A 24,258-nucleotide genomic window follows, 5' to 3' on the forward strand; every position below is an offset into this window, starting at 1 on the left:
CTAAGTCATTACAAAGTGCTTTAATGTTTCTCTACAATAATTTTCCAAGATAACAACAGCAGCAGCAACAGAAAAGAAATTCAATACTTTTCTACAATCGTTACACTCTTTGTAGTCCATAAATATTGGTAACTACTGAAGAAATATTGACATGATGGCATCTTCCTCGCCCCAGTGCATTCACTTAGAAAACTCTTTCTGGGATAAACTTCAATGTAGATGTCATTTAATTCTGATAAAATACACAGAAAAATAAGTCATGTGTTTACTATACATTACTATAGTTTTTATGTACACTAAGTCAAATCACTCTTGTATCTAATCCAAACAGGCTACTCGTATTCAGAAAAAAAGGTTGAAGATACACCCACTTCCAAAAACTTACAATGTTTTCCTTCTGCTGGGTGCAGTGGTGTATTCCCAGCTCTTAGGGAGGCAGAGGCAGACAGATCTCTGAGAGTTCAAAGCCAGCCCAGTCTACAAAGCAAATCCAGGACAACCAAGGCTACACAGAGAAACCCTGTCTCAAAAAAAAAAAAAAAAAAAAAAAAAAAAAAAAAAAAAAAAAAAACTTTCCTTTTTCAAAGATAAGTTCCAGTGTGTTCTGTGGAGGGTTCATGTGTCTTACTTGGTTGGAGAAGGGTTCCATTAACAACATATGGTAACTAAGGCTTAGGATAGTCTTACCTGAACATATGTAAAGGATGATGGAAAAGAAATGCCTATTCATGCTGAGATCCCTGCTGTGCAAGAATCTCATACCTGAGCTAGGTCTGATATTTAATGATCCTGTAAGGACAAGAAATGGTCTGATGCACCACCTCTGGGCTCCGTTTGGACATCAATACTCAACTTCCCAAAGCAGCTATGGATTCTTAACTCAGGAGTAAAAAGGCAATGATATACATGAGCTGGTTACATAATCTCACCTGCTGCATCCTAAGCACTGTAGAGTAGTGGCTGAGAGCTCAAGTTTTGAAAAACAAAAATAAAGAGAGAGAAAGAGTGCAGAATTTGGGTTTTATGTTGTGTCAATAATCTTGAACAAGTAACTTAATTTCTCTGAGGTTTACTTTCCTCGTCTTTAAGAAATCACAATTAATATAGGTGATTTAAGCAAAGTAAAATACTTCAAATGTTGAGAAAAACGTGAATACTTTGAAAAAAAGAATACTTTGAATAATGTGAATGTTATCAGCACTCAAGAAGATAAGGTTTGTGTTATCAGTTCTTACTGATTTTATCATTTTTATTGACTATGATAACTACAGAATATCTACCCGACCTAAGTAAACTCTCAAGAAAGTCTATTTATGACTTTTTCAATTGACAAAAAAGACTGCATATGAAATCAAAATAGCAATGTGGACAACTATACAACAAAGGGAAAATAGCACTTGAGATGAAATTGCAAAATATGTTTCTAGTCTGTCTCTGAAAATCACTAGAACCCAACTATCAACTCCATGTGATTTCTACTGCATGCAAGAGCAATGTGACTCTGCAAAATTACATCATGGATGGGAGTGGCTTATCAGCCCCACACCTAGCTGAGAAGCCCTGAATAGCAGATAGCCTCTGGAGAAGGAAAAGACATTATTCTTTGAGGCTGTGGTCAGTTTCCATGAGTTCATGGCCAACACTCAGTAGGTCATTTTTATTTTTCTTTTTCTCTGTCAACTTTTTATTTTTTATTTATTTTTATTTATTTATTTTTTTATCAGTTACATTTTATTAACTCTGTATCCCAGCCGTGTCCCGATCCCTCATTCCCTCCCAGTCCCTCCCTCCCTCCCTCCCTCATCTCCACCGTGCCCCTTTCCAAGTCCACTGATGGGGGGGGACCTCCTCCCCATTCATCTGATCCTGTTTTATCAGGTATCTTCAGGACTGGCTGCAAAGCCCTCCTCTGTGGCCTAACAGGACTGCTCCTCCCTTCGGGGGTGGGGAGACCAAAGAGCCAGTCATCGAGTTCCTGTTAGAAATAGTCCCTGTTCCCCTCACTTTGGGAAACCAATTGGTTACTGAGCTACCACAGGCTACATCTGAGTGGAGGTTCTAGGTTATGTCCATACATGGTCCTTGGTTGAATGTCAGTCTCAGAAAAGACCCTGTGCCCAGATATATTTGGTCCTTGTGGAGCTCCTAACCTTTCCCCATCAGACTAATTCCCCTTCTTTCTTATGATTCCCTGTACTCTGCCAAAGGTTTGGTCATGAGTCTTTGCTTTGAAAACACTGCTAGTTAGAGTCTTTCAGATGCGCTCAGTAGACTCCAGTCGTACGTTCAATGCACATCCCATCTGTCTTTCTAAATGAGGATTGATCATCTTACCCCATGTCCGCTCAATTGATTATCTTTTTTAGGTGTATAGATTTCATTATGTTTATCATATCTTATAGGTCTATATAAGTGAGTATATCCCATGTTTGTCTTTCTCCTTCTGGGATATTTCACTCAGAATGATCTTTTCTAGATCCCACCATTTGCCTGCAAATTTCATGATTTCCTCCTTTTTGATTGCTGAGTAGTATTCCATTGTATAAAAATACCATAATTTCTGTACCCATTCCACCGTTGATGGACATCTGGGTTGTTTCCAGGTTCTGGCTATTACAAATAGAGCTGCTATAAACATGGTTGAGCAAGTGTCCTTTTTGTGTACTTGAACAAACTTTGGGTATATACCTAGCAGTGGTATAGCTGGGTCTGTAGGAAGCACTATTCCTATTTGTCTTAGAAAGCGCCAGATAGCTTTCCAGAGTGGTTGTACCAGTTTACATTCCCACCAGCAGTGGAGCAGGGTTCCCCTTTCTCCACAACCTCTCCAGCATGTGTTATCGCTTGAGTTTTTCATCTTGGCCATTCTGATGGGTGTAAGGTGATATCTCAGGGTCGTTTTGATTTGCATTTCCCTGATGGCTAATGAGGATGAGCATTTCTTTAAGTGTTTTTCTGCCATTCGATATTCCTCTGTCGAGAATTCTCTGTTTAGCTCTGTTCCCCATTTTTTAATTGGATTACTTGGATTGCTGCTTTTCAGCTTCTTTAGTTCTTTGTATATACTGGATATTAGTCCTCTGTCAGATAAAGGGTTAGTGAAGATTCTTTCCCAATCTGTAGGCAGTCGTTTTGTTTTGATGACGGTATCCTTTGCTTTACAGAAACTTTTCAGTTTCATGAGGTCCCATTTATTGATTGTTGCTCTTAGAGCCTGTGCTGTTGGTGTTCTGTTCAGGAAGTTGTCTCCTGTGCCAATGAGTTCTAGGCTGTTCCCCACTTTTTTTTCCAATTGATTTAGGGTATCTGGTTTTATGTTGAGGTCCTTGATCCACTTTGACTTTAGTTTTGTGCAGGGTGAAGTAGGTCATTTTTAAAAGGAAGACAAGAGGTGGGAGTGGTTAGGAAGCAGAGGTTTGATTTGGGAAAAGCAGGGAGGGGGAGAAGTTGAAAATACATTGTATGCATGCATGAAATTCTAAAGGAATTGATATTATATTATTTAAAAATAAAAGAAATATGTCTCTTCAAGGGACAAAGAAGTTGCAGATACAGAGCTGGGAGTCACTGCAAACAGTTACTTACAAGTCAGCCAGAGAGCAGATGGCCTTTGTCAGGAAGATAACAGACAAGCCTGGATATCAGCAAAGGAGACAGGGAAGAACTCAGAAGCTGGGTGTAGTAGACAAAGCCTATGCTCTGGAGATGGAGCATAACTGCTGCAAACTCAAGGCCAGCCTGGTGCACAGTGAAAAGCAAGACAGCCCCACCTACAGATTGAGAGAGACCCTGACAAAATAAATGAGTGAACAAACAGGAAGAAGGTGGAAACGAACCCCAAGAACAACCCCATGAAAAAAATTATAAAAGATATGAAATTCTACAACTATGAGAATGAAATTTTCCAGATAAAATTTTCAGCAAAAAGAGGAAAAATAGATACACCAATTGTAATAAGTTGAATATCAAGTGAGGGAATTTTGGAGAAGAAAAAAAAAGACCATAAAACCTATGAGATAAGAACTTGAAGAACACAATATAAAGAACATTATGAATTCATCCATATCCCTGAACAAGATATACCTAGGGGCTGGAGAGTTGGCTCAGTGGATCAGATGCTGATGAGCAAACATGAGAACCTGAGTTTGGATCCCAAGCATCAAAGAAAAATCTTTGTGTGGCAGGGTACTTTGTCTGTAACCCCGGCATTGGGAAGGGGGAGAGAGAGTCACTGAGAGCCAAAATGGTCACCAGGTTCAGAGAGAGACCCTGTCTCAAACACTAAGGTGAAGAAGCAAAAGGAGACACTGGTGTCAAACTCTGACAAAGGGCTGATTGTACCCACACCATGTGTGCATACACCACATATACATGCATATGTACATACACAGGAGGGGGAGGGGGGAGATGTGTTTACATGCCAATCCTTGGCATCAGTGAATGTGGCCTTTTTTGAAAATACAGTTTTTGTGGACAAATCTTTACAGATTAAAATAAGGACATATTATTTTAATCTTTACAGATTAAAATAAGAACTAGCTAGAGTGGAATTTATAAGAACTCTGGGAAATCTGGACATAAACACAGAGACTGGTGTTTAAAACAAAAATGACATGTGAGGATGGATCCAAACAGTTGACTAACATCTCTACAACTAAAAACTACCAAGGATCACAGAAAACTAAGAGCAGCACACATATTCTCCTTTAGTAACCTTGATTTTGGACTTATAGCCCCAAGTATATTGAAAAAGTAAACTTCTTGTGACATTGTTTTGGCAGCATTAGCAAGCTGATATAAGCCTCTAGATAGCAACCAAAATACATAGATTTTAAAGAATATTTATCAGGTAATAAACGATATTACAACAATGTAGATATTCTAATTTCTTGAAAAATAACAATTTTCTAGCTTAGATATAATACCAATATAAGAATAGAAGCAAAGTGATAAGAAAATTGATAAGAAAAATTTATTTAAAAGCCAGGGATATAGTTCAGTGGAAGAGTGCTGGCTTAGCATGTACGAAGCCCTGGATTCAAACACCACCACTACAAAGAAAATAAAATTCAGTCTAATTCTCCATGAAATTCCTGTAGCAGTTTCATAATCCCATTCCTTTCATTCACTCATTTATTAATTACATTTAAAGACATCACTACGCAAATCATAAAGATACCTGAAATGGGCCAGCAAGTGGCTGAAGGACAAGGCTGGTTTGAGCCTTTGGACTCACATAATAGAGAATGCTGCAAGTTGTAATGTGATTACCTCATGCATGCCATGCTTCATGTGCCCACACACGTACATAGATGCAATTATAAAAAGTAAAACTGTAATAAGAAGTTTTAAGGTATTTGGAAATGATTCATAACATCTCTTCTCAATCTGAAGTCCTGAAATATTAAATTGACTTGCTATTGTGAGCCTCTCGCCAAGAAGTGACAGAGTTTTAGACCCAAAGATATTTTTCACATTATTTACTAAGTTGTTGGAACAAAACATTGTTCTAAGTACTATTGCAGTTATAAATCTTAAAAATTATTACAACCTGTGGCTCTCTCTTTGGAAGTAGAACCTAAAAATAAATGAATGTTCTGTGAGTTATTTACTCCTTACTGCACAAACATTTCTCAACCTCTACTGTGTTACGTTTAAAAGAGGGTTTTTAATATTCTAAATTACTGTGGTCATGCTGGTGGGAGGGCAAGGAAGGCCTGGCTTAGCAGCCTGTTTCTAAAACATCGGGGAAAGTTATTTTATGTCAACTAAAGTGTGTACCCATATAGTAACAGTAGCAAAATTTTAAAACATCATTCATGAGAACAAAAGAAGAAATTTTTGAAATGTAGTTATTTAATTCCTGTTTTGTTCTTTAATTCATATTCTTGAAAACTAGATTTTTCTAAATAGAAGACTACATTTTAATTAACACGCACACCCTTTAAAGGTATTTTATAATTAATTTGAGCAATAGAGTTGCTTCCTCTTCTGTGGTTAAAATAAGGGGGATTTTTTTCCCTCCCTAATTGTCCAGATAATGGGTTCCAGTCTCCCTTTGATGTGTCATAAGGGCTCACCTGTTTCACTACAACCTGCTATTTATTATCAAACAATTATAGTTCCTTGAATTCCGAATTTCCAAAGGTGCCATTTATCCAAATCATATGTGTGCCCCTTTTGCATTCATTGTAAATAGGAAATTTCCTTGATCCAAAATTTTATGTTGATTACCCCCTGGTATACCAGCCCTTTTATTGCCTACTACAAATTAAAATCCAGAAGACGTCTAGTATATGTACCATTAATGCATCACCTTAAGCGTATTTAAACCACTATGATAGGGATTCAAAAAGAGAAAATATGATGAAAAAGAAACATTTACATAGAGATCTATAATTTTTAAAATGTAAATTATTCTATACCTTTTCACCATTTTGGTTGAAGTCTCATGCTCTCTTCCTTTCAGAATAAGAAATAATTTTATTTGCTCTCAGATTAATCTCTTGAAGCCTGTCCATGATTCCCAGGTTTCCCCTCTCCAGAAGGATTTGCCATTTCACTCTCATTTGCTAACAGTCAATAATGAGACTACAATTCACAAAGTGTTTGAACTGTGTTTAACACAAAATTAGAAAACCCTTTTTTTTTTTCCCAGAACAATTTGATCAGTTAATTTCAACCAAAGTGATGGCATTTGGGAGGTGTACAAAGCAGAACACAGAAATTGATGAAGACATAGGGTGTATACTTACAAATCACAAAGGACCAGACTGAGGCTGAGGTAGGTAAGAGTGAACAAAAATGTTGGTGAGTTGTGTCCTACTAGCACAGTTAACCCATAAAAAAGAGAAATAAGCTCTAGGGAGGCATTGAGGGTAGGACTCGGAGACTTGAAGAATAAGTTTCTGAGAGACTGCAGAGGGACTCCAGGTTTGGAAGAGATTCTGTGAGTATAGTCTAGCACAAAACTACAAGCACACCTGACAGGTCCTGGAGAAAGACCTCCCAGGAAACCAGAGCGACTTCAACAGAGCATTCAGGAGATTCTGAATTTGGGTGTAAAATTTCATGAGAGTTTGGAGTAAATAAGCTTCTGAGTGGACCTGAAAGGATCATAGAATGCATTTTTTTTAAAGGGGTGGGGCCTTCAGAACATGTAGAAGGGCACAAATTAGTCACTAAGAAAATAAAGAGACAGAACTGGAAAGGTAGCTCTGCAGTTGAAAGAACATAGTACTCTTGCAGAAGACTTGGGCTCCATCCTGAGAAGCCACTCTTGGCAAATCCCTCGACTCTGACCTCAGAGGGGACTGGCCTTCAAGTGCACATACCCATACACAGACCACACACATGAATAACTGAAAACAGTAAGATACATCTTCATCTAGAAGAAGAGGAAGAGGAGGACTGTCCGAAGTGAATCCATGGTTCTAGATCCATAGGAACTGACCATGTGAATGATAAAGTCTCCTAGAACTTAGCAATGTAAGGATGGGGTTTTGAGGTTAAGGATATTAGAAGCCCAAACCAGTGTGAAGCATTCTGTCATTGTTGTTGTCATGCTTTCTGGTAATCATAGGTAGATTTTTAAGCACCAGAAGGAGGAGGAGGAAAAAAAAAGGAGGAGGAGGAGGAAGAGGAGGAAGTGCTTTAGGATAGTCCATGTTGGGTATACTTGGTCCTTATCCAGAGCCCCTTTTCAGTCCAGAATTTGCCCAGCTGCATGTGGAGGCCCTGGATGGATTGCCATTAAAATATTTTATTTTGGATATAAGTGAATCTTGTTCCCTCCAGATAAGAATAATATTACTTAGTGAACATGTTTAAAAAAACTGTATTTGTAGAAAAGAGTTCTTTAAGAAATATAAACTACTAGGAGCTACAGAAAGTAAGACAGGACACACATGATCCCTCTCACTTCTGAAAATATCTGGCAATGAGAGTAACATTCCCCAAGTCCCTCCTCCATCCCTAATTTCCTGTTATTTACTCTCTGTGTGTCCGCTCCTTCTTCTGTGAGTGGGAATTATGTTGTCTGCCTTGTACAGCCATGAGAAGATTAAAGATATTGATTCCTGTGAAGAATAGAACCGACTGTCATTTAATACTCAATGGGCATCTGCTGGCTAATTTTATGTTAACATAGGCTAGAGTCATCTGAAAGGAGGGAACCCCAAATGAGAAAATGCTCCATAAGCCTGTAGAGCATTTTATTAATTAGTGATTGATGTTGGAGAGCCCACCCCATTGTGGGTGAGCCCACTCCTGGGCTAGGGGTCCAGGGTCCTATAAGAAAGCAAGCTGAACAAGCCAGGGGAGCACGCCAGTAAACAGCACTCCTCCATGGCCTCTGCATCAGCTCCTGCCTCCAGGTTCCTGCCATGTTTAAGTTTCTGTCCCGACTTCCTTGAAAAATGAACAGCAATATGGAAGAGTAAGCCAAAGAAAACCTTTCCCCTCCAAATTGGTTTCGTTCAAGGTTATAGTAGTGAATAGTAATAGTAGTGGAACTAGGCTCAGACTTTCCAGCTAAAGATGGCAGAGCGCGGTTACAGCTTCTCGCTGACTACATTCAGCCCATCTGGTAAACTTGTCCAGATTGAGTATGCTTTGGCTGCTGTAGCTGGAGGGGCTCCTTCAGTGGGAATTAAAGCTGCAAATAGTGTAGTATTAGCAACTGAGAAAAAGCAGAAATCCATCCTGTATGATGAAAGGAGTGTACACAAAGTGGAGCTGATTACCAAGCATATTGGTTTGGTGAATAGTGGCATGGGCCCAGATTACAGAGTGCTGGTGCACAGAGCTCGGAGACTTGCCCAGCAATACTATCTTGTCTACCAAGAGCCCATTCCCACAGCCCAGCTGGTCCAGAGAGTAGCATCTGTGATGCAGGAGTACACCCAGTCGAGTGGTGTTCCTCTGTTTGGTGTTTCTTTACTTATTTGTGGGTGGAATGAGGGACAACCATATTTATTTCAGTCAGATCCATCTGGAGCTTACTTTGCCTGGAAGGCCACAGCAGTGGGAAAGAACTACGTGAATGGGAAAACCTTCCTTGAGAAAAGATATAACAAGGACCTGGAACTGGAAGATGCCATTCATACAGCCATCTTAACCCTGAAGGAAAGTTTTGAAGGACAAATGACAGAAGATAACATAGAAGTTGGGATCTGCAATGAAGCTGGCTTTAGGAGGCTTACCCCAACTGAAATGAGGGATTACTTGGCTGCCATAGCATGAAGAAGATGCCTGGACAATCCAGATCTCACAGTCCATCTACTTACACATGTTTAACGTATGTTTTGTTTGTGCAGACTTATTTCTACATGGTTCACATTTTTAAAATAATAGTCATAATAAACTGTTAAAATAAAAAAAAATAGTAGTGAAACTAAGACAAGGCATTAGCCTAGAACTGATAGGCATTTAACATTCAATGGGTGTTAGCTAGTTTAATATTTGCATTATTCACATGTTAATGAGAATGTTAAAGCTGGAAGAATCTAGAGAGAACGCTTCAAAATATCTAAGGGGTGGAAGGGTGGGGGATGTTCTCAAGCCAGACTTTGGGAAATGGTTAATATTTCAACAGAGAGAAAAAAGTAGAACATATTCCAGGCATTGAAATTGAAGTACAAGCAGCTCAGTTAGCAGAAACCCAATGAAATGTATGGAAGAAAGGCAAAAAATATGTCTTCAAGCTAACCAACGGGCAACAGTATGAGGGCTGCAGAATTCACTCTCTTCCAACCTGCATGCACATGCTGATCCACAGTGAAACCAAAAACATTTTATGCGCAACTCTCTGCTATATAGCTTGAGCCCTCCCACTCTGTGAAGTACTTTTGCTCAAAGATCTAACACAGTACACTTTCAAAATAAAAATATAAGCCAATAACCTGAAGCCTACATATAATGTAGATTCTGGCATAGTCATACTTGGAAGCCAAAAGTCCAACATTTTAAACAAATTTCCAGGTACCACTATATTTCTTGTTTGTTTTTCTCGATAGAGTCTCACTATATACACCAAGCTGGGCTGAACTCAGCAGAGTTGCCTGCCTCTGCCTCTCAAATGTTAGGATTAAAGGTGACTGCCACCACACCACAGTTGCCATCAGATTTCTTGAGTAACAAAAATGATTTCTAACCCTCATCTTTATCCATTTTCCACTGTTGGACCTTGAGTTCTCATTACTGACTTCTGGGACTCATACACCTAATATTATTTGAAGCTAAGAACATTGGTTTAAATAATAGCTTCAATAAAAGCAATGTACTTGTGGGAAAGGGCAAAATAAAATAAATTAATTGATAAAGATGTGAAGCTAGAGTATGCCTCCAGGATCCCGGGGGTAGGCTGCCCACTGGAGGAGGTTGGAAATATAAATCAGCGCACTCTGCAAGAGCAGTTATGTTTGTGGCCCATGGAGGAAGCAAGTCTAGGAAGCCTTTAAAGTTACATACTTGGAGAGATAGAAATAAGATCCTAGGAAATAGGAGGAAGACCTTATAGTTGGTGCCACGAAAGAGAATTCAGTGTGACTACAATGTAGGAGTCCACTTTATTAGTATGTCTCATAGACCTGACAGCCCAAAGGTTCTGAGGTTTAGCTAGGAAAGTCCTATGAGAGGCTGAGGATAATGGCATGTGTGTAGGACAGAAAGCCTAAGAGCACAGATTATTCTGTAAAAATGTATTACACAGGCTGGAAGGATGAAGTTCAGAATATCTTGAAAAGGACCAGACTTTGGGTCTAAGCACCCATGTAGGGCCTGTAACTCCAGATCTGGAAAATCAAACACCCTCTCCTGTGTGTGTGTGGACACACACACACACACAAACACACACAAACACACACAATCCCTAATACTAAAATTATTAAATGATTATTGGGTTTTTGTTGGGTTTTTTTGTTTGTTGTGTTGTTTGTTTGTTGTTGTTTGTTTGAGACAGGTTTTCTTTGTATAGTCCTGGCTGTTCTGTAACTCACTCTAGACCAGGCTGCCCTCAAACACAGAGATCCACCTGCCTGTGCCTCCATGTTTTATGATTAAAGACATGTGCACCACCACTGCCCAGCTCTAAAATTTATATTTTAAAGATCCAGTGCATATTGACTGGCCTGAACACAGCCCTTATCACACAAGACAAAGTTACCATTAGTAGCAAAATCTAGCTATACTAAAAGATATAACTATAACTACAAGCCTTAAACTAGGCTGTAGATGCAAGTTAACAAACTGCTAACTACACCTTTAGTCTTTTAAGTGCAAATATCACAAACCCTCTTGTAGTATATTGTAAATACACATATTAACCCTTTCATGGCGTGTCTAGTTTTTCTATCTTTCCTCTGAGATTCCACCAAGCCACATATTAACCCATCCAATGGGGATTTGCTATAGCTAATGGATACAGCTGGGTTCTTATCAACACTGGGCAATTCTGAATCTATTCCTAGAGTTCTGTCTCTGTCTGTGCTCACTGTCCAGGAAGATCATTCAAGAGCATGAATACTTGGAAGCTGTTGGAAACCAAATTCTAGCACATTGGAATGAAAAACTCGAAGTAACAGTTAACTGTGAGAAACAAAATATTTCTAGGTTTTAAGATCACATAGAGAAATATGTCTATCGGGTTGGCACCCTCACAGCCTTATACATCTCTATAGAAGGCAGTTGGCGTGGCACATCAGTCTGTTCTCCTTGTCAAAAGGATGATAAGGGCTAGAGAAATAATCCACTGGTTCAGGTCTTCCAAAGGACCAGAATTCAGTTCCCACTTGGTGATGTTAGCTCCCTGTGTAGTTAGTACCCTAGATAAGACCTAACAGTAAATGGAAGCATGGTAAACCACAGTAACACTCAGTAGGGATACAGTGGTACTAGTGTTAGTCATCATTCTCCAGCCTTGAGGATAACAGACCACCTGACATAGACAAGATGAAGAAACATGACATCCTGTATTATCCTCAGTGCTCCAGTTTCTCCATAGAATGATACCAAACCTTGAATGCCAGGAGACACTTGTGTCTTTCTGATAAACCACTCCCATTTCTTTACTTTTTTTTTCTTAAAAGAACATTCTTTTAGAAGATATTTTTTGACTTTAAAAATCAGAAGATCATGATAATACTCAGAAAGAGACAGATGTTAGCATCAGTAATCAGAGATTCAACTGTATCTTATTTTTATAAAAATTCTACCTCTCTTGTATATACTTTTTTTTTCTGGCCCTTGCTCTAGCACATGTAGTAAGATCAGCCTACATTACTAGAGTTTCAATAAATTTAAATTTTTATTAATTTGTTTTAAATGTCAAGTAAAAGAAAATATGACTTTAGGATGATGATGAAAGTATTAATTATCCTTCTTACCTATCAAGAATGCAACAATATAAACTGTATAAACCAACCAGCATATTTTAAATTTAACTTAACATTTATTTATATTAGCTGATTATTTTCCATTTACATTAATAAGGATTCAGGCATAAGATTATTCTGTAATTCCAATGCTGATTTCTGTACCCACTCCATCTCTGGTTGCAATCCCTGTTCTGAGAATCTCCTGTCTCAGTGGTGTGCAAACACTGCTCCCCAATTGTCCCCTGATATGCCAATAAAGCAGCTTATAGCCAAACAGGGGAGAGAACGGGGCTGGACTTCCTGGCCTGCATAAGAGGAGGAATTGGAGGAGAAAGTAGGGCATTCAGCCATGGGGCAGAGGTCAAGGAGAGATGAAGCAAAATTCAGCTGAGCCGGAAAGCCATAAAGTGCAAGTATCTCTGGGATTTACACTCAGAGAAGTCAGACTAACTCAGAGGGTTCAGAATAGGTTAAAACTGCTTAGGATTGTAGTGTAAAGCTTGTAAATAATATAATAGAATTTCAACTATTTGGGTGATAGCAGGGTTAAGAGAGAAACTGAGAAACAAACACAACATTATAAAAATAACTTAAACATAACTATATATGACGGTATCAAATCAGTACATCTGTGCCAAATACTTATGCAAGGATATTCAGCATAAATAGGACTAGAGTATGATCTACTTTTAAATAGTCTTTGTGTTTAACTGTGCCTAATACATATCATTATTATACAAACCAAAAGAGATCCCTGAAAGTCACTGGACATAACTTGAGATGTTAAACAACTTCATTTTTCTCTGGTCTAGCTGACTGTTCTTTGCTCAGGATCACAGAGTTGTGATGAAGCATATATATATATATATATATATATATATATATATATACATATATATATACATGTAAGAAACAAATGCCTCATTTTCATGATTATATCATCTTAAGAAAGTATGCTGATTATGTGACATATCTAAATGCTTATGGTATCCCTGAAATGCAGCTAGTTCATAATATATTGCTAGTCAAAATTTGAAGCAAAATTTGAAGTCCATTATTTAAAAGTCCAAATCTGTTTGAAAATAAATGTTACTAATCAAAGTATATATTGGACATCTTTCAGTCAATCTTAATATTATTTATCATTGCTACCATAATATAATTCATTAAAATAGCTACAGTTATAAAATTTTTACAACCTAAGCTAATTAAATTAAAATGCATCATGATATATGAAAATAAATTTTCAACCAACTTACTTTAAAATATCCTTAAAGTATGTATGCATAACTTAACGACAAACAACATTCTCCAGCTGCATTTGATAGTAATTATTTCCAAGGCTGGTTTTAACAGATTTTTTTTGTAAAGCCTCTCCCCATCATACCTCTCCACAAATTAATATGAGTCCATTACATCAAAGGTGTTTATATGTGTTAGCATGTGCGTTTAATTTTTATATATTTACTTATGGCATGCATATATCCCCAAGAAGCAGAGTATACCTTAAGAATCCCTGTGAAGAAAGGCAAATTTTAAGATCCTTTCTAGCTTGGCGCTCAGAAGAAAATTGCTAAGAAACTTAAGACTAAACTGGATCCTTTTCATGTAAAATAGCTGTTAAAAGGAAGGGGGAAAGGAGGGGAGTTGTGAAGCTTTCTCAAAGTCACAGTTTCAGGGACTGGAGGAGTCCTGTGAAGCTTCTCAGCCTAGGAACAGAGAAACCAGGAACCTGCGAGCAGAGCGGCTGGTGGGGACTGCACCAAACAGAGGACCCGGCCGCCACCGGCTGCTTGCCCGTTCGCTGCCTGAGTGGAAGACTAAGGAGGAAGCGCACGAAACTTTTCTGGCCGGCGAGTGTTGGGGACATTGTCGGGTGGCGCGGTGGAGGAGCCGCGAGCGCTGGCCGCCTTACCTGCGGACGCTCCGGCGACGACCTGCCGGGAGGTCTCGCGCAGCAAGCTGACGTTGGAGGACATCTTCGCGGCCGGGGGTCCGGGGGGCCGAGTGGCCGCCGCGAGCCCTGCGGAAGGCGGCTGCCCTGGAGACCGGCTCGGGCGGAACTCTTCCCCGAGCTACCGCGGTGCAGCTACCGAGGGCTCGGCACGGGGCTCGCCGCGAGGTCGCCAGGGGCGGGGGGTGGGGGGTCCGAACTCGCCCACTGCTCACACAGGCTGTCCTTTCGCTGGAGGGAACACTGGCAACTGGGCGTTGGGTAGCGTTGGCCCAGTGCAGTGGGTCAGGCTTGAGCATATAGATAGGGGCTCACAAATTGCCTATCAAGACCTCCTGCTGAGTGTGTTTCCCTGGGCCGCCTGCCTTAGATAACAACCACAGTGAAGCAGCGGGGCGACCCTTGCTCTCTTGGCAGGCTAGACTGCAGCAGTGTGGCAAAAAAGAGACAGTGAATAAATTCCTCCGAGTTAGTTGCCCAGAAATGGAAGGCCGCAGCAACCAAATGAGAGCAGATCCGACTTAATGAGTGCTAACACAGTAACTTCGCCAGGAGAGTGGTTTGGGGAATTCATTTCATGCTTAATAAACGGAGTTGTGTTTAGTGAGAATCACAGATTAAGGCCTTTGTGTTCAAGTGCTCTATACCCAGTTCACAGGTTCACCACGGCACAAGCTGACAGTTGGTCAGAAATCCGAGTTCTCTAGGGTTAGGCCCTAGAAACCTGTGTTTTAAGCAGTTCTCTGTTACGAACATTAAGGCAGGCATGAAAAGAAGGACGTTAATAACCTAGTTATTTATTTCTAGAAAATGTGCAATTACTCATACTAGCCCTTTAGAATAATTGGCAGAAGAAAACTACCAGTTAATACCTGTTAGTAAACCACAACTTGCAAACTGCAGTGTAAGAGAAACCCACGATTCAGATATTTCAGACTGCCCACCACACCCTGACAGGCTGGAGATGATAAGAGGGAGCACTGGGGGGCAGAGAGATGGCTCAGTGGTTAAGAGCACTGTCTGCGCTTCCGAAGGACCTGGGTTCAATTCCCAGCACACACATGGCAGCTCACAACTGTCTGTAACGCCAATTCCAAGGGACCTGACACCTTCACACTAATGCACATAAAAGTTAAATTATTAAAAGAAGAAGAAGAAGAAGAAGAAGCAGAAGAAGAAGAAGAAGAAGAAGGAGGAGGAGGAGGAGGAGCACCGGAAGACTGGAAAGCTTGTCTTTATTTCTAAAACTTGGTGTTTAATAAATTTATCTTGTGCCATATAAATTGCCATTGTTCACTGTGCAACACTTAGATGTGTACAATTTAATATAATACAATGTAAAATCAAATATACAAAAGCAATATTTCTTTGAGACTATTTTCACTTTTTTTTTTTTTTTGAGCCATTAAATACTGGTGATCCTGAGGCTGGGGAGATGGCTTAGTCATTAAAGTGCTTACCGTGCAAGCCTAAAATCCAAGTCCAATTCTCCAGCACAGGTAAGACAGTACTGGTCAGGGTCTGTAATCCTAGCACTGGGGAGTCAAAGGCTATCTGGGGTCTGGCCAAATTGATGAACTCCCTGTTTCAAAAGATAAAATGAAGATCAATTGAGGAAACCTGACAGTAACCTCCAACCACCACACATTCCTGTTGTACACACACACACACACACACACACACCACAAATACACAAGTTGTGACCCTGTGTTGCCTGACTAGAAACTTGTGTATCATGAGGAATTGGGCAAACTTGATGCCTATGTGATTAGATACACAAAAATCCTTTCTCATGTTTAAAATTGCCCAGTTTGAAAATGTTCAATACCAAATCATCAGCCCTGAAAACGTACATGCAAACAACATTATACTGATTGAGCAGGTTATATTTAGGAATGTATGTGTATGTACATAAACATATTTACATGTCACAATTAATGAAAAAAAAACATGAATTTAAGAGAGACCAAGAAAAAGTATAAGGGAGAACTTGGAGGAAGGAAAAACGGAATAATGTGCTTATATTAAAATCTTACAAATAAAAAATAATCAAAAAGAAAAAAGAAAACTCTAGTGGTAAAAATGAAAATGTTTACCAAAAATATTGTTCTTTTTCTCCCCACAACTCTTCTATCACTAAATAAATAAAAGTTTTTGAGAGTTATTTTTCTTTCACTAATTAAATATGGGATCTTAAATGCAATGTGAATCACTTATTCAACAAGTATTACATTTTAGACATAGACCCAGAATTTCATAGCTTACAAAAAATAATTCTAAAGTAGAAATTGAGATTTTTCAAGATTATCAAGATGATAACAGAAGTAAACATTTATGTCAGTTTTTATTACAGGTTTTTTTTTGTTTGTTTTATAAATGAGACTGTTGATTCAAATAATAAAGTAATAACCTTAGGCCAGGCACATTCTGTCACACAGAAAACTAAAATAGCAATCTCTCCCACATTTATTTGTGTGTAAAAGTATAGACTTTTTAAAAAGTAAGAACCAGGCCTTTCGTATTTATTCATTGGGTGTAGATGTGTGTGAATGCATGCATGCCACAGCACATGCAGGTCAAAACACAACTTGTAGGAGCTGGTGCTCTCCTCCTATGTGGGTCCTAGTGATCTACCTCAGCAGACTCAGACCAGAAGGCTGCAGCAGCTGCCTTTACAACTGAACCATCGAAAAGTCACGGCTAGAAAATCCCAAGGTGCGCTGGACTTTGTGTCACTAGCATACAACATGAGAATTTTTCCTGTGCTGCAAATCTGTCTAAACAATTGTCAAGCTATATTTTAGGTAATTGGACTGGAGAATTCGATACTACGATGGAGCAGCTGAGAGTGGCCATTGTCACAGTAAATTCTACCAGAGTGGACGCAGGACTAGCCACAGGATTATCAACATGGATTGCTGCAGCCATGAATCATCTGAAGGAATGGGCGGGCATGGGAGTGTTAGCAGGCCTTCTGGTGTTGGTCTCCTTGGTTTGCCTGTGGTATATATGCAAGATTAGAGTCTCACAACAGTGTGATGCAGCCATGATCATTCAGGCCTTTACAGCCATTGAAGCAGGACATTCTCCCCAAGCATGGTTGGATACCATAAAAAGCTAAAATGATACGCTCAGGATGCGAGGCTAAGCACTGCACTCAGGATCAGCCGCTTTGGACCCAGAGAAGAGCATGTCTGATTGCATGCGGGTTGATGCCCCAGGTCCCGCCTCTGAGAAAAAGGTATCGGACGGGTCTGATGCTCTTTGGGTGGATGACACCTAAATGAACATCTGTACAAAGTCCCAATTTATTTCTAATATCAGAGATCAGACCTCTACTCTTGCCTGATGCGTCTAAAACAAAAAGGGGGAACTGTAGAGAGCTGCGGAATGCTATGCCTTAAAGATGGAGCTGGTTTCCGCCTTCCACCTTCCCGATGGTGAGTGCTCTCTGTCACGAACAACTCCACATTTGGCTAAGGCCGAGGATCTGGCTTGCTTCCATGTATGTGGACCTATCTGCATTGCCCCCGTGGCACGCCTGGGTTGGCTACCCAGAGGCTATTTAAGCTGTGGGCTGGCTTTCCCGGGGTCCGAGGATTGTTCAATGTTCCTGAATAAACTGCATTGAAAAAAAAAAAAAAAAAGAAAATCCCAAGGTGCCTACTCAATCCAACTATGCATCCACTTATTAAACACTTGAAGTTTAGCACTTTTCTAGTATTAGCAATTTTAATGCTAAGCATCTCTTCATAATGGACAGTATAGTAGTGGAAGAGAGCCTATCATTTTATACTGTAGATTAGGTGGACTATTTCAGAATATTATGTTCAAGTCATCATTTAAAGGTAGCTTATTGATGCCATTATGTTCATGAATTCTTTTTTCGTTCTCATATTTATCAGAAGACGAGTATACCAACAACCCATCCTGGGCCCTCAGCATCCTGTTGGCCCGTATCTTTTTATTGGGGAATTGAATCCATTGATGTTGAAAGACATTAATAACCAGTGATTGTTAGTTCCTGTTATTTTTATGGTATTAGTGTGCGTGTGTGTGTGTGTGTGTGTGTGTGTGTTTCTCTTTTGTTCTTGCTGGTGTAGAATTATTTATTTCCTTTGTTTAATTGGGTGTAGTTAACCTCACTGGGTTGGAGTTTTCCTTCTAGTATTTTCTGAAGGGCTGGATTTGTGGATATTGTTTAAATTTGGTTTTGTCTTTTGATAGGTCTGCCTTTATGTTTTACTTGGCCCTTTTCCCTTGCAGCTTTTAATATTCTCTCTTTGTTCTGTAGATTTGGTGTTTCGATTATTATGTGGCTGAAGGATTATCCTTCTGGTCCAGTCTAACAGGTGTTCTGTATGCTTCTTGTATGTTTATAGATAGCTCTCTTTTTGGGTTGAGAAAGTTTTCTTCTATGATTTTGTTGAAAATATTTTCTGGTCCTTGGATCTAGGACTCTTCACCTTCTTCTATTCCTATTATTCTTAGGTTAGGTCTTTTCATAGTGTCCCAGATTTCCTGAATGTTTTGTATTGAGAATATTTTGGATTTAAGGTTTTTCTTTGTGTAACGTATCAATTTCTTCTATTGTATCTTCTATGCCTGAGATTTCCTCTTCCATGTTCTAAAATCTGTTGGTGATGCTTGTGTCTATTGTTCCTGTTCAATTCCCTAAGTTTTCCATCTCCAAGGTTCCCTCAGTTTGTGTTTTCTTTATTGCTTCTACTTCCATTTTTAGGTCTTGAACAGTTTTATTCATTTTCTTCACCTGTTTAATTGTGTTTTACTCTATTTCTTTGAGGGACTTGTTCATTTTCTCTTTAAAGGACTCCCACTCTCTGTGTGATTGTATTTTCCTGTATTTCTTTAAGGGATTTATTTGTTTCCTCTTCAAAGGCCTCTATCATTTTTTATAAGATTTGATTTAATGTCATTTTCTTGTGATTCCATTGTATTAGGATATCTAGGACTTGCTGTGGTGGGATAGATGTGCTCTGAAGCTGCCATATTGCCCTGGATTTTGTTAATTGTGTTCTTTTTTAATAAAATTAATTTATTTATCCACTTTACATCCCCATTGTAGCTCCCTTCCTTCTATCCTTCTCACCCCACCCTTCTTCCCTCTTCTCACCTCCTCTCTCCCCAGTTCCTCAGAAAGAGGAGCCCCACCCACCCTTCTACCTCAGCTCATCAAGTTGCATCAGGACCAAGCATGTCCTCTTCTCTTGTGGTCTGGTGAGGCAGCCCCCACCCGGGAGAAGTGATCAACCTCTAACACACTATTAATGATATTCTTCTATGCTCACAGACAGGAGCCTACCATAGCTCTTCTCCAAGAGGCTCTACCCAGAAGTGGATGGAAACACATGCTGAAACTCACAGCCAAACATTGGGCCAAGTGTAGGGAGTCTTGGGGAAAAGTGGGAGGAAGGATAGAAGGACCTGGAGGTGCTAAGAGATCTACAAGAAGAGCAACAGAGCCAACTAACCAGGGCCCAGAAGGGCTTGTGGAGACTGAAGCACCAACCAAGGACCATGCATGGACTGGACTTAGGTTCCCTACACAAAGGTAGCAGATGGGCAGCTCAGGACTCATGTGGACTCCCTAATAAGGGTAGTAGGGGCTGTCTCTGACCTGGACTCTGTTGCCTATTGATTATGTTCTTATGTTGGCCATTAAGCCATCTGGTTGTTCCTGGATGTTCCTGGTATAGCAGGTGTCAGGAATGTGGACCTAACACTGGACATAACTGGTACAGCAGGCCTAGGTTGGTCAATAAAACTCAGGGGGAATAGTGCACATCTCAGAGCAGCTGGGTATGCCCCAGGGGAACTGGAGAGCATGGATTATCTAGGGGGAGGATGGAAGCTGGATGTTCCTGTCGTAGCAGGTCTGCTCAAGTCTGGTGGAGCAGTGCCTAGACAATGAAGCTCAGCAGACAGCAGGCAGCTAAGGGAAGATGATATGCCCCCAGTACCTGGTGGGCAGGGGGGTGGGGGATAGGGATCTAACCTAGATGCTCCTGGTGCAGCAGCCCTGGTTACGATTAGGGGAGCAGTGGCTGAAGAATGGCATTCGGGGACAGCATGCAGCTAGCTCCACTTCTAATACTTTTTAGAATTACCCTGTGACAACTCTTCAGTCTCAAGTGTTCTAATACATGAACTTAAATATTTCTCAATATCTACCTATCCTGCTTACTTTCCACCCTAACAAGGCAATAGAATCTAAGATCTGTCATTATAATCAACTCTGCACTTACTTCCTTCTACTGCTTACCTAAAACTTTTCAATCCTGTTGAATCATAATTATCTCTCTTATCATATACATTTGATTAATCAATTCACTTACCACCCTGAGATTACTATCTCACATCTTCAGATTTCCTCACAAACTCTTGTCTCCATTTCATTAAACACTTGTCCTCATTTATTAACTTTGTCCTTTTTATTATTCATCAGTCTGACAGAAGCAATCAGCTCTACTTCATCTTCTTGAGTCTAAATCATTGTATCTTTCTAGACTTGTACTCACATTCTTGGATTTTTCTCCTGCTATAGTGAGAACACCACTTACTATTATAAAATCCTGTTTCATCAAGACACAAAGAACCACATACTGTATAATTCCACTTATTTGAAATGTCCAAGCAGTCATTATTGCATCCCAGTCAGAACACAGGTTGGTGGATGCAGAAAAGTAGAGGTGAGGAGAATACAATTTGAATGACCATGATTGTACCTGGTTTCTTTTTGGCGTAGCTACTTGAATGACAAGAAAGTATCTGTAAAGACGGTGAGTTTATTTGGGAGTAACAAGAGGATTATAATCTGGGACACCTAGGACCATAGAGGACCAAGAATCGATCCATGGAGACTGAGGTAAGAAGGAATATGTCATGAAACAGTTCATTAACAGAGACAGTGTTTTAGGCATGTGATCTTGTGTATTAGGCTAGATGTCCTTGACTCCTAGGGGAAACTCCCGAACGGAAAGTTTTTGGGGAAAGTTGTTACAAGTCTATGAATAAAAGAGCCATTCAGGGAGTTTCTGTAACAATTTTTATTATATGTATGTGTACATAGGCGCCCTCATTCCCAACTAATGAATTTTTCTATTTGACTTTGGTTTGAAACAAGGGACTCATTTGATTCTGATAATCTACAGAGGGCTGAAGAAAATACTTGGAAGCTAGATAGAGATGGTGGCTACAAAATATTTGAATATACTGTTAGAGGTTGGTCTGATCCATGTGACTGGCCCTCAAGATCTGGTAAACCTATCCTTGTGTAAAACTATACTTATTGTTTAAACCTACTTAAGACATACCTGATTGGTTGATTAAACAGCCTATACCTAAGCAGCGCAGAATGGGGTAGGAGTGGCTAAGGTTCTCAGGCTTTGGAGGAGAGAATCACAGGTAACAGCCAAACAGAGAGAAAGAAGGAGGATGCCACGAAGGGTTAGCATGAAGAAGAAACCACGTGGGCTGGTAGGAAGGACTTTAAGGGTGTGAAAAGGCCCAGATGAAGCCTATAAGCAAGTATATGGGATTATGTATAGAAGGTAGAGCAGATGAAAATGATTAAGCCTGATGGCATTGGATGGGGGCTGGGAGATGGATGGTGAGGTTATTAAGACAGTATAAGTAAAATGTCTTCCTAGCCCAAGGTAAATAAGGCAATTATAAATCTAACAGACTTCTGTGTCTTATTATTATGATAGGTTAATAATACTGCCGTGATAGTTTTAGGGCTAATAATAAACATTTATATAGCCCAACACTCATTTTTTTTTAATTTGCTACAACAATGTACTAAATGGCACTAATTGTTCACTTAAAATGGCTCTGTTTTGTTATACCAATTTCACTGAAATATAATGAAAAGTAGTCATTTCTTCCCATATTTAATTATTCTTCTCCCCTTCTCTCCTAATCATAATGGATAATATGAAACCTCACATCATTGGTTTCTTATATTTTCTTAGATGAGGCACACTCTAATGTCTTAAATGAAAATATAAATAAAACAAACCCTCCCCTAATCCCTTCTGTATAATATATAAAATTTCCTGGATAACTGATTTGAGATACCAGCTTCCATTCCTCACTCCACTCTAGACCAAATGAGTCAGAAGCTGGAGACAGGTTGCACTGGGTATACAGATAGGTAGGAAGTTAGGCAGATAGATAGATAGACATATATACACACATATATAAAAATCTATATATTACATTGTGGTCTCATATGTTCCTTAACCTCTCTCTGCCTTCTTCCACTAGCACCAGCCATACTCCTCCTCCCTACCACTTTTGTATATTTCTGGTTTTTGTTTTTACTTTGTGACTCACTGGGTTTTACCAGGGCCACTTGTATGGGGCACAGGTGTGAAACTGTTTGCTGGAGTTTGAGTAACTAGCAGTTACATTACTGATGACAATGTCTTGTCCTCCTCTATGAGCCCTTAGCTACTTTTAGCTACTTCAAATGAGACTGATGAGCCCATGAGCCCATTCCCCATCTATGACTGAATGTTCACTGGCTCATTCTAGAGCCCTATGCAGGCAACCCCAGCAGTAATGAGCTAGTGAGTGCCATAGCCAAGTTATGTGCATTAGACAGTTGTCTTCATTAGGGTTTTATTGCTATGACCACAGCAACTCTTTTAAAGGAAAACAGTTCATTGGTGCCAGCTTACAGTTCAGAGGTTTAGTTCATTATTGTCAGGATGAGAAATATGGTGGCATGCAGGCAGACATCATGTTGGAGAAGGAGCTGAGAGTTCTGCCTCTTGGTCTGAAGGCAGCAGGAAGAGAATGCCACGCTGGGTGTAACTTGAGTATCTGAGACCCCAAAGCCTTCCCATTGAGACACTTCCTTCAACAAGGCCAATCCTACTCCAACAAGGCCATACCTCCTAATAGTGCTACTCCTTATGAACCTATGGGGCCATTTTTTAATTCAAACCACTACAGCAGTGTTTTGTGGCCTCTTCTCCATCATTTAACTCTCACATTCTTTCCACTTCCTCTTCTATTATGTTCTCTGAGCCTTAAGGGGGGAGGGGTAATATCGGTGTCCCAATTAATGCTGAACATTCAATAATCAGTTGTCCTCAGCACCTTGACCAGGCATGAATCTCTGTATTAACTGTCATTTACTGCAGAGAGAAGGCTCTTTGATCAAAACTGAGTGAAGCATTAGTATTTGGGTACGTACATAAGTATATACAAAAATATTTAGAAGACAGTTTGACATTTAGCAGAACAAAAGAGGTTTACCCCTAGTTTATCTCACTTCTTCAGCCACAGGTCTCTGAGCAGTTTCATAGAACTGGGCGCAAACTCTACCTCAGTGCTAGAGGACCTCAGATTCAATAAACATCATTTGATTATTGTGGTAGTTTGAATGAAAAACGTTGTACATAGTCTCAAATACATACATATTTGAATATGTGGTCCTCATCTGGTCTTTGTGTAGGCTCAGGTGATGCAGTCTTTGCTGAAGGAAGTTTTATACCAAGGGCAGGGTTTGAAATGAAAAAGCTTTCATTACTTCTAGTTTTCCGTTTCTGCTTCATGCTTATTTCCTATTTCACCCGCCATGATGCTTGCCCTCATGGCTCTTCTATGTCACCATGGACTCTTAGCTATCTAGAACTATATGCTCAAATAAACTCTTATATAAATTGCCTTGGTCATGGTGTATTATCACAGCAACAGAAAGCTAGTACAATTATCCCCCAAACAGTCATGTTACTATTTTACCAACAAGCACCTTTTGCCTGGCAAGCTGGCATTGTAGCATGCAAAGCTTAAAGCTTGACACAATGGTTTCTGACTTTTCTCTCCCAGTTTCTGGCCTGTATGAGGAAATGTACAGCTCAGTTATAGCATGGTCTTTCTGTATTTTGAAATTGATGT

General features: G+C 39.7%; 2 protein-coding genes across 3 annotated transcripts in view; one reads left to right on the top strand and one right to left on the bottom strand.

The window, feature by feature from the left end:
- The window catches only part of Slc25a21 (solute carrier family 25 member 21), a 530,746-nt gene extending 516,019 nt beyond the window's left edge, over positions 1-14,727 (bottom strand). The window contains exon 1 of one of the 2 annotated variants that reach the window (XM_060387524.1): positions 14,290-14,727. In XM_060387524.1, coding sequence (XP_060243507.1) covers positions 14,290-14,353 — 64 coding nt within the window. In that variant the 5' untranslated portion in view covers positions 14,354-14,727. The remainder of the gene's footprint in view (positions 1-14,289) is intronic. The other variant, XM_060387522.1, reaches the window with a different exon arrangement.
- Positions 8,520-9,308, top strand: LOC110564795 (proteasome subunit alpha type-2-like). Its single transcript, XM_060388441.1, has one exon. It carries the CDS (start codon positions 8,539-8,541, stop codon positions 9,241-9,243), a length of 705 nt encoding a protein of 234 aa, XP_060244424.1. The 5' UTR covers positions 8,520-8,538; the 3' UTR covers positions 9,244-9,308.
- Positions 14,728-24,258: the final 9,531 nt, after the last annotated feature.

Source organism: Meriones unguiculatus, chromosome 7 (assembly GCF_030254825.1).
Source record: "Meriones unguiculatus strain TT.TT164.6M chromosome 7, Bangor_MerUng_6.1, whole genome shotgun sequence".
Classification (NCBI taxonomy): Eukaryota; Metazoa; Chordata; class Mammalia; order Rodentia; family Muridae; genus Meriones; species Meriones unguiculatus.

Coding starts and splice junctions, on each gene's coding strand:
- LOC110564795 (XM_060388441.1), top strand. CDS start 8,539: ATGGCAGAGCGCGGTTACAGCTTCTCGCTGACTACATTCAGCCCATCT.